Consider the following 11,893-nt stretch of genomic DNA (forward strand, 5'->3'; position numbering starts at 1 on the left):
CTACTCCTTCGGAATGAGGTTTCGCACGGGAAGATCAAGCTCCTTGGAAGGACCTCATTGCAAGCCAGCCTTCGGGAAGGTACAGTTGTTCCTTCAGAAGAGAAGCCAAGCGAATTGCCTATGGAGGACCGAAGTCATTCCTTTGGAAATATCATTTATGTCACGTCCCAAAGGTCCTTCGGAAGCCCACTCTAATTCTGCAACCAGTCTTTGATTAGATCTCGAGGCTGACGGCATACACGGGCACCCTACTCCTATAAATACTAATTGTTGTATTTTGGAATAACAGTTTTGGAATGATTCCTTAAGTGGAGCAAAGAGAAGGACGAAGCCTAGCTCCCACCTAGGGTGTTTCTTGTTGAAATATAGTCCATCTCTTCAATTATTGGCTTGGTAAATGAGTAATCTAGTCAATTACTCACTGGTGGCGCCCGTAGATTGGAGTGAGTTGTCACAACTCTAATAAATATAGCTTTTCTAATCGAGTATGTATTAAAAAATTTTGTGTAAAAAATGTAATCTAGTGAAAGGCAGTTTGTAATTGAGTAAGTCATAAAAATAGTTTATTACAAAACATATGTACTTGAGTAAAGATTAAACTTTGTCGATTAAACACCACTTTATACTTGAGTAATACTTGATAGAATTCAAAAAATATAGTCGTTATAGAACATTAAATGCAATCTATCTTTAATTTTTAGAGTATTAAATGCTTCTTAGACAAATTCTACATGGATTTTAATGTTTCTAACTAAATTTTGAGATGTTATAGAGACAAAAAGTGGCAATTAAGACGCAAAAAAAACATTCTCTCACCTTGATGGACAGTTCAAGAAAAGCATTAAGTGATAGAACACTATATAAAGAAACTAAAGCTTGAAGAACATAAAGAAGGTTATTGTAATACTCAAAAATCTTGTGATATTTTGGTGAATAAAGTGTTTTGGTGGAAATATGAAATTTTGTGGAAGTTGATATCAGAAGGTAATACCCTAGATTTGAATTAATAAGTGACCGAATCAACTGCCGGGAATGCCCAAGATCTTAGATATCTAAGAAAAAGGATATGATATTAACGAGCATCTCGAGACGAGATTTATGGCATTGAAAGAAATCAGAACAGAGACAGTGTTCGGTACAACTATGATACAGCCTGAAAAACTGAATGATCGTAAGGGACTTTCAAAAAATCAAAGGAACCCAGGGGGGATTCAAGTTTTGCATAAGGAACAACCCTAAAGTGGTTTTGGGATGAAACAAAAGGATTCATGATCAAAACGTGATCTTGCATATATTTGGGCCTAAGTGTAATTTATGAATCTTAACTAAAAGTGGTAAAACGAAACATGGGAGATAAAATGTAAGAGGAAATTCAGGGTTTCGTTGCAGAATTTTTAGAAACTCAAAGAGTTGCATGGAAAGGCCCAAATGGAATTTAAAAGTTTGAAAGGGGCAAAAGTGTAATTTCTAAATACTGGTAGTGTGAACACTATTAGCCACTGGCCGCCTCTCCCATCATCAATTTTGGTTGTAGGAGGGCTACTAGGAGGGACTCATAGGCATCAGGGCTAGGCTTAGAGTCGTCAGGACCTACCTGTGATGAAGAAACGACCATGTTGACAGCCAATTTGATAAAAATTGCAGTCATGAGATGGTCAAAAATTCGGCCTCTGTAATCCGCTCGTTTGAGGCTAATGATGGAGGATTTAGGTCGATCTAAGCCAGGTTAAGGCATTTAAGACCTTGAATTTGACAGCAACGTATGTTTCGAGGCTAAAAAACTGGTATAAAAAGGGGTCAATGGTAAAGGGTTTTTCATCAAATTCGAAGCTTTAGAAGGTGAATCAAGTGTTGAGAATAAAGGGCTTTTGTTATTTGTGTCTTGTAAAATTTTTCTAAAGAGTTTGGTGAGATTTCGTTCAGATTTGAGAAGGTTTCGAGAGGTCACTAGAAGAGTCAACAAAAGCCTTGGTCGAACATTTAAACGGCCAATTGAGCCACTTTCGGTGGTTATTTCATGCATTCAAAGGCACCTTTGTGATCAACTTGAGGAGTAGAACAAGGTAGGATGGAAAACAACAATTGCTGGCGACCAGAGCCGAAGAAAACGACCAACACGTGAGGTGCATGCGTTGGCCATTACACGTAGGGCGCGTGAGGTACCATTTTTGTCCAAAATTAATTTATAATTTTTTTAAAATTATTTTATGATTTATGGTGGTGGAAAATTTGGGAAAAATCTTGAGGAGGTATTTATTTTAGAATTTTTTGGGAAAAAATATGAATAAAATAAAAGAAAAATTATGAAGAAATTAGAAAAAATAAAATATTGATTTTCTTAAATAAATATGATGGCCAGGGTATGTTGAGGTTCAAAATTGAGTACAATTGTTGAAGCCTGGCATGAGAATTGAGGATTTAGACACGAGAATCGAGGTATTCTAAGTACGTCAAGGTAAGTGGTTCAACCCAAAACTTGGCTTGTTTTGTACAAATGGTTTGACTTATGATAGGTTGATTTTATGTGGATGGTTAATCCAAAATGTTTATTTACATGTGCATTGAAATACGTGCATTAAAATGTCATTTTATGTGATGCATCATTACATGTTGTGGTTATGGCATTGGCATATGCATTGGAAATGAGTAGTGTTTTCGGAGTGCTTTTGAGTAGGAACGTAATCCCTGACGTGATTGTGGTGTGATAACCCACTTCCTACATTGATGTTGATTCTCTTGTGACGGAAGTGGTAACGATTGTTCCCATGATATCAGGGAGATGCATTAATGTTGCCCCTCTTAAGTTAGGACTGTGTTATGCCAATGTGTTAATGTGGTTATGTTGCTCTTAGAGAAATTGCATTTTTCCCTCGTTTGGGTTAAGTGTTGTGCGAGGTTCTCTAGGGCTGGGACGTGTCGGTTCATGGTCTTACATATATTCATGAAAATATTTTTGAACATTCACTTAAATGATTCAACTTTTAATTTGGACTATATCTCTAGAATATTCAAACGTTCCAGGTGAAAGCAGTGACGCCAAGGGAAAAGAGAATTTTGAGATGTAGTCGTTGTTTACATAGTTGATCTTTAACATATCTTTTCACTATGTTTGAGGTATTCAGTTGTTACTACTGAGAGATGAGTCTCCATGTATTTTGTTTTGAAGATGAGATGTTAAACAATGGTACGATTTCTATGTTATGAATGAAGAGTTTGTGGTTATGTACCATTTGAGGTTTCAATTTTGCTTTTGCATATGTGATAATATTTCTTATCTTAGCTTATTGATTATTAAGTTTGATATGCTAAAAAGGTAGAATGAGATTGTTGGGGAATAATTTATGTTAAGTGTATGTTGAGAAAAAATATTCTCAAAATCCCAGGTTAATGCCACTCATGAGAAAAACGGGGTGTTATAGTTGTGAACTGAAATCTAGAGTATTCAAAAGCTTTCAAGAAGTGCCTTACTGTTTACATTCATCAAAAGGAAAAAGAGAGATTGATCTTATTCTTTAACATTCTTTCATCTCTTTGTAAACTCTAGAGAAAAGTTTATAAATCATGTTCATTTTATACCTTATCTTGTATCCCTTATTCACATTTTTATTGTAATCTTGTAAAGGTTAAGACTGACCATAGTAAAAGTCATTGGTTGTAAAGGTTTGTAACTTAGCCCGTTTTAAAAGCTACCCAAGTAAGTAGATTGGACAATATCCTTAATAAGGAACTAAGATAGTGGAGTAGGCATAGCCGAACCATTATATATCATGTGTACTGCATTGTTTCAGTTTGTTTTTACTTTTAAGCTTCAAGTTATTTTTTGTTCAAAAAAGGGTGAAAAAGCTTACTTCACCATCATCTTAAACTAACAAAGTTTTACAGACAATTTCCAAGGAAGGGTCGGCATTTTTCAGTCATTGTCTGCTGTTGTTAAACTTAGAATCAAACAACCAAGAGCTTGAAAAATGCTTGTTGGTAGTTCTCAAGGAATGTCGATTGTTTTGCTCTAGGCTTAACAAGGTCGACATTTTATAAACATCAAGTCAATAGTTTTTTAACTTTAAAATAGCCCATAAGATGATATATGTATTAGTCGACAGTTTACATGGAGAAGTCAATAGTTTTTGTCTTCATTATTTAACAAAAGTGTATGATTTTTGAAAAACAATTTAGACATGATTCATACACATATTCATTCGAGTTCAAGAAAATATTTCTTAAATGATAAAGTGATATTTTTCAAGATAAAATATTTACCAATGAGGGTTTTATATGGTTTGAAAAGATACTTAGAAAAATTAGCATCCTTAGGCCATGAACTCTTCACTTAGAAATTTCAAGGATATACAAAATGTTTCATTTTCAAATTCTAAAATCATAACATTTTTCATCATCAAAATCAAATTAAAAGCATAACAACAATCTCTCTTAAACATCTTCATTACAGCCTTCGTCGTTCCCCCTTCTCGCATGGTTTCTTGGTGCTCGGTGTCGCCATCAATTCACAACTTCAATTACTTGGTGTCGCTATCGATTCACAAACACAAACTAACAACTGAGCCACCATCAATTCCCAAACACAAATTGACATTTTTGTGCTCACCTACTTGGTGTCGTTGTTTCTGTGTAACACAAATTGATTCATAGCTCAAATTGCTTGGTGCCGCCATCAATTTAGCTTAAAGGGGTATATAGCTTCGCCTATTTTTTCTTTTGCAATTTCTTTGTTTGTTTCTTCTTTTGCAAAATCTTGTTCTAATTCAGTGATTCCTGTTCACCACAACTTCATCTATTTCTTCTTCGTTTGTCTTCATTAATTTGATTATTGTTGGTTTCTTTAATTTGAAATTGAAATTATTGTTAATTTCTTTAAAGAATTGAATGTTTGTTGGAGCTTTTATTATAATTATTGCTTGTAATGTGGAAGTTCACCAAAGATTCAAAGAAATTGATAGCTTGAAGCAGAACCAAAAGCGGTTCGAAGATTCAAAGATGTGATGGTGTCGTTCTTTTGGTTTGTCGATGATTCAAGAACAGGAAAAGATTGACGGCGGCACCGATGCCGATGCCATTCTCTGTTACTTCTCCTTCGTTAGCTTGAAGCAATTGCTTATCCTTTTTTAGCTTGAAGCGATTTGATCACCTTGAATTGATTTTTGCATTTGTAGCAAAGCAAATTGAAAGCGATTTGAATCACTTTGAAGCAGAAAAGCAGGGGTTTTATTCAGTTTCTCGGGCGTGGCTATTGGACTTCTGCCGACCAATTTTTGCTTCCAATCGTTGAAGGCACGCGTGTGTATTGCACATGCTTAAAAGGTGTGTAAATGTATTGATTTTGTAAGTTGGACTTGGGGGTACATTTGAAACTTCGAAGAGTTTAGGATTTCACAAATATATATATATATATATATTGGTTCTTCCTACCCGTATACCTAAGTCATGAGCAGGGATGTAAATATGCATAAAATTAACTTTTGTTTATGTATTTCTTTCAATAAACTTTTAAATAAATCTTATATTTATATTCTTCAATTGCAAATTTTTATAATTATTTTACTTTTAAATAAAATATAATTAAACCTTACGAATTCAACCTTAGATGAATCATTTCTAAGTACAATTGTCTCTAGGAATATTTCAAAAATTACGTATTAATTTTTGAAATATATTATATTCTAAGACAATAATTTCTTTTTTTATTATAATAAAATCACTGCAAACAATAAACACACAATTGCTCATGTCATGTTTTGTGGGTTCTTAACTTTGGTTTTATTATTATTTTTTGTCATTCTAAGTAAATTAAGCAAGTCATTCATTACAACATCTACGTCGTGAAGAAAAGCACATATACATATATATATTTATATATATATGTATATAAAGGGTCCCAATTGTGGGGGCAAGTCTGCAACAATTGTATGGGCAACCCTACAACAAATCCCTCAGTGTAATTCTCCCATCCTTGACTTTCTGGTCCTGGAGGCAGAGAAACTACACATGTTAGTTTGACGAGGAAAGAAAAAATAAAGATTTTTTAAGAAACAAGAAAAGATTATATATATTATTTAAGAGTAAGAAAAGATTATTATATTATTTATATCGTGTCTTTAGTCATGAGTATACGCTAGTGTATATATATATATTAGAATTTGAAAACTAAAACGTTGGAGCCAGTTAAGGAGCTCATGGGACCCTACTGAAACTGCCGACGGACCAATCAAATCTCTCCATTATATCACGCAGCTGAAGTGATGTAAGCAAATGAAAACTCCAACGGCTAAAACTGTACACCACCGCTCCCCATAATCTTGAGTACCCGAAAAGTGTAAGACACAAATTACATTTTTTTTTTTTTGTTAACGAAAACTAATACGATATATGTTAATATAAATATAAAAATTATTTATATTTTGAGTTTTTGTTAATTTTAATATAAATAATTTTTAGGTTTATGTCAATGTATATTATGTTAATTTTTGTTAATAAAATTTGATAAACATTTAAAAAAACTAAATTATAATGAAGGGGATCTTGATTGGCGCTGGATTGGTAAATAAATAGATTTCTATACCAAAATCATCATATTATTAAAAAATTAAAAATGTTATCTAAAGGTTTAAGTTTGATATTATTATTGATATTTTTATGATTATTATTATCAAAATATAATAATAAATTTTTAATGTGAAAGATGTGAAGAACTCTATTGGTGACGAGTGGCACCCACTATTGCACTCCAACTCTTATATGAAAAATCATATCGATATTATTATTATTAAAATATAATAATAAATTTTTAATATAAAAAATACGTGTAATTTTGTTGGTGATAGATAATACTTGCAATTGTATCTAAAAATTTATTATTGTATTTTAATAACAATAATATTAATATAATTTATGACAAAATATAAATATAAAATTTAAGTATATAAATAATATTTAAAAAAATCACAAAAAGAGTAGAAAAACAAAATCGCTAATTGAAGGAAAAACAAAACCAAGAAATAGTTTGTTTGTTTCCGTACCTGATGAGCAATTTGTTTGGGAGCAGAGTACCGAAGTGGCGTGCCAGTCTCGTCGTACAGGATAAGGCCACTGAACCTCGGCAGCTCGCATTTCTCGCCCATCAGTATCGGCCTTTGCCACACCGGGGACGCCGAATTGTGGCTCTGCCACCCCACCTCCGCCTCCATTCCACCGAGCAGCAGCCGCCGCGGCTCCTCTTTCCCGTACCTACTCGCCTTGCTCCACCGCACCGACCTCACCAGCGCCGCCATCACCGAGCCGCAGCCTGGCCGTGGCCGATCGGACGTCGGAACCACGCCTACACGCAACTCCTGATCTCCGATTGGCTCTTGATCGACAAGTTGCCTCCGGCGGGCTCTCCTCTTCAAGGCTGTGGCGGCGCAAAATCCGACCACCAGAAATGCTGTGCAAGCGAGTACAATGACTGCTTCTTGAGTCGTCACCTTCCATTTGTCTTCCAAATTCCACAGAGCATCCATTGATTTAGATTGACTTGAGAGAGAGAGAGAGAGAGAGAGAGAGACTTTGGTGAAGAAGAGAATGTTGTGCTATATGGTTATATTTGGAAATAATTAAGCAGATAGAGTAAATAGACGACGTTGCAGCAGAGATTGTAATGCCGGCCGGTAAGCTTCATGTGAGTGTCTGATCTCTTCTGCAGTGTGTGTCGGTGGAGCGAAATGGAACCCTAGGTGGTGGTAACAGCGGCAATTACTCACCGATGGCGATGGACCTGATCAATTAATGAAGCAAAGGCACGTTAATAAGAAAGCTACATGCTGTCTTTCATTGTATATATTTTTCTGGTGATTATTGTCTTTTTATTATTCATCTTTTAATATGATTATTATATATAAATGAATTATATTATTTTAGAATTAGAGAACATTACTATAGATGTCATGTAAATAAATTAACACGGTTTGTATCGTTAGTCAATTTCATGATATAGTAGTAATGGTGCTTGAAATTAAATTGATAAGGAGATTTCTGATATTGGAAACCTCAAGTTGCAGGTTTGAGAGTTGACCTAGATGCTTAGAGCTAGGGTTCATTCAACAACAACAAAATCAACAACATTAATTAGTTCCTTGGTTCACAACTCCTAACGGCAAGACTAAGAGCAAGAACAAGAGCGATTTGTGCGTAGGGAGTTCGCGAAAAAGTCTAGAGGGACCTCCCAAGAATGAGAAGCAAAAGTCCAAGCTTAAGGCCTCCTCCTCCTCGGCTCACCACCATTTCTAATATGATCAGGTCAAGCAATAGTGGAGACTATGAGCATCTCCAACATCGCACACCAAATTCATACAGCGCCAAATTGATGTCCAACAGTATTTTGTTTTACACCAAATTAACGTGCTAATACCAAATTAGTATAAAGAGAATCTTTAAAGAATATTTTATAAATAAATATTAATTAATTAATTTATTTAACTTAGCATAATGTAATTAAAAATAATTATGCACATTTTATAAAAAAATTAAAAATTACTCTCATAATTTTTTAAATGTTTTACAAAATATGTTATTCTAATTAATTTTCTTACTATTTTTTTAATTAATTATTTTTACCTAACTTTTATCAAACTAATTGTTTATCCACCTAATTATTTATCCATCTCATTTTTTCAACTAATATTTTAAATCAAACAAACTATTTTTTCCATAAACATTTTTCTAACTTAATATTTCAACTAATTTTCTCATCTTCTTTTATTCACATATATTTTTTTCTCACTTATTTCACAACTAACTTTGCTACATAACACTACCTAACTTTTATCCAATATATGATAACCTATCTTTCATTAAGTTTTTTTTTTTTTTTTCTATTATAAAAGATAACACACTACCATCTATTTCATCATCAACCTTCCACAAAAGTGAAAAGAATCCATTTGACATTTATCTTCCAAATGAATTTAACACACAAACTCCAGATCGTCGAAAGAGAAATGAAGGCAAAGAAGCGTCACATTCAAATTCTAGAGCATCACAGTTTGAAGGAGAATATTCATTTTGTTTTGATTTAAATGTAGATTTCGAAAGTCAAGAGAAAAATAATGATATTAATGACAAAAATGATTTAATTGAGCAACCTATTGGAAGGAAGAAAGAAAAAAAAAAAAAAAAAACAAGGTGACGAGATGATGCAATTTTTTTGGATCTGTGAAACAAGAAAATCAACAAATTACAAATATGTTTAAAGAAAGCCATACACGTAAGAAACGCAAGCTCTAATACAAAGGAATTGTGAAATCCAATTGTTACGAGCTCAAAATGAGGTAAAAAAAAAATAGAGTTGTGAGAACGACGTGAAGAGAATAAATTTTTATAGAGGGATACGGATTCCATAAAATATCCAATGGTACGTGATGTTATTCAAAGTGAACAAATGAGAATTTGTGAAAAAATGGCTCGTAAGCAACAATTTTGAGGAAATGGATCATCAAATTCATTTGGCCAGTATTTTGGTGGTTATGGAGGAAATGGGGATGACCTTTCAAATTTTTAAATGGTAGTTTAGAATTAAGAATAGAAAGCATGTAATACTCGAAAATTTTGTAAACAAGTGTTTTGATAGGAATACGAATTTTTATAGAAGATTGATATCAAAATACTCTAAATAGGTGATCGAATCTACTGTAGAGATTTCTCTGGAGCTTAGATATTTAAGGAAAATGTTAGGTGGTTAACGAGCGTCCCGAGATAAGATTTATGGCATAGAAAAAAGTTAGATCAGAGACGATTTTTGGTACAACTATGAGTCGTCCTGAAAAATCGAATGATCGTAAGTGACTTCTAAAAAATCAAGGGAACCCTAAAAGGGCTCTGGTTTTATGTCAAGATCAACCTTGAAGTGGTATTGAGATAAACAAAGGTCCTGTGAAGATACTGGGACAAAAATGTACTTACCGAGTAACTTGGAGTTATCAATCTTGGATTTTGAGTATCTCGATGATTATTAATTCAATATTTGAGAATTGCGCAAAGTCTAAAATGGGATTATGAAGTTAATTGATATTTATTATGAAGGTATGGTCTTGGTTAATTATGAGGAGCAATGAGGTGAGGTGTTAGAAATGGGAAAAAATGAGTTAGTAAAACTAATAATGGTATAAATTAATTAAAGGTATGATGAGGTATGAGGAGATATGGTGAGATATATGGTGAGGTGAGGTGAGGTATGGTGAGATAAAGTAAGTAAGTAAAAGTCATGATCGTGGATTTTCAAAGTCATTCCATTCTAACTTTAGATCACTTTGGAGTCCAAGCCTATAAATAGGACCATGGGGTTGTTTAAACAATTCCAAGTGAGTTTGAAGGATTAAGGGAATCCAAGTGTGTTTCAGAAGTATTAAATAATTTAATTTAAATAAAAACTTACATTAAACATCATTGGAAGATGTTGACGTACGAGAACCATCAACCGAAGTTCAAGAACCCACAATGCGATAACAGGTGTCAAAGAGTCAGGAACAGAAGCAAAAGAACAAACAAGAAGCACACAGGATTTTTACGTGGTTCGGCCCGAATGATGCCTAGTCCACGGCTGTTCTCTGGTTATTCTTGCAGAGTCACAGTATGTAATTCAGTCATCCATCCTTTTACAGTGGCGTATCCTTCTCTATAAATAGAGTTGTGTTGTTTACAATTCGAATAAGTTCTAAGTATGGAATGAGTCTATTCCGTTGATGGCGTTTTTCTTATCGGCTTCGGAATATCAGGGATAGGTTCCTTGTCTTCAGGGATTTGAATTACTTCTGATATGCAGGTATATATCGCTTCCGATTATCTCGCGGTCTTCTAGCTGTTCTAATCTTCGGCGCGTCTTTCGGCGAAGCTGAAGTCGTGATGTTGTAATGCTGGGATGTTGTTTTGAGCAAGCTCGCTTAGGGCGAGCTCGCTGTTTTCAAGCGACCTGACTTTTTACCGTGACTCTTCATTGGTAGTTTTTGATCTCTGGGCCTGGCAGGCCTCTAAGGAATTCCGGCCGGCCTATTGGGCCTTGGGTATTTTGGGTTCGCCCTGCGGGACCTGGTCCAGCCTGTTAGCTGATTCTCGGAGATCGCCCATAACATAAGCCCCCCAGCTCTTAGTGCGATCTGCGGACTGAGAGTTGTTTTAGTTGCCGCGACCTGTTTATTCGCGTTTCGGACTATCTCCCGTCCCTTTCTCGAGAAACATTTCGAATGGCACGTCTTGTCCTTACCGCTTTTAATGTGCGCACTTTCCCATTACTGCGCGTGATTATGCCTGTGGGCCCTACGAGATATTGTGCGGCCGATTTACTTGGGGCATGCCATGAGCCGTTTTCTAATCCGACGGCCGAGATCTTTCGAGTAAAAGGTATAAATAACAGGTAGAGGCTTCCTTCTTCCCTCTTCGCTTGTCATTTCGAATTTTTGCTTGTGCAATGGCTTTTTCTTCCGTCTTCGCGCTCAGCATCGATTACGATCACCTTCTTGGTTTTTGGGTGCCTTTGTTGCCGTTCCCGACTCCGGCACCACTCGCCTGCTGTTTTTTCGGTAAGTTCCAACTCTTTTAATTTGCCTTTTGGTTAGCTGCACTTCAGCCTTACTCGCGTACTGCCTTCTTCGTGATGGCTGTCTTTTCCCAGTTTTGGAGCGTCGTTTGCCCCTTTTTGGCTCGCGGCTGTAGAAGCGAGCTCGTCTCGGGTTTAGATATCTTCCAGGCTGGAATGTCCAGCCTTCCCCCCCTTTACTTTAGGAAGTGTCCTTGTTTCGCGGATCTTGCGCGACCTGATTGAATGGGGGAGTCCTTAGGGTTTTTTTCTATCTCGCGAGTACTAGTCGGCTTTTTGCGACCTGACTCTAATTTTGTCGTAGATGTCCCTCTC

At 35.2% G+C, this 11,893-nt stretch overlaps 1 protein-coding gene across 1 annotated transcript; it reads right to left on the reverse strand.

The window, feature by feature from the left end:
• Positions 1 to 1,492: 1,492 nt before the first annotated feature.
• Positions 1,493 to 7,531, reverse strand: LOC127811101 (uncharacterized). Its single transcript, XM_052350814.1, has 2 exons — positions 7,032 to 7,531; positions 1,493 to 1,594 (listed from the first exon to the last, which is right to left on the reverse strand). Exons 1-2 carry the CDS (start codon positions 7,509 to 7,511, stop codon positions 1,493 to 1,495), a joined length of 582 nt encoding a protein of 193 aa, XP_052206774.1. The 5' UTR covers positions 7,512 to 7,531.
• Positions 7,532 to 11,893: the final 4,362 nt, after the last annotated feature.

This window comes from Diospyros lotus, chromosome 10 (assembly GCF_014633365.1).
Source record: "Diospyros lotus cultivar Yz01 chromosome 10, ASM1463336v1, whole genome shotgun sequence".
In the NCBI taxonomy this organism is placed as follows: Eukaryota; Viridiplantae; Streptophyta; class Magnoliopsida; order Ericales; family Ebenaceae; genus Diospyros; species Diospyros lotus.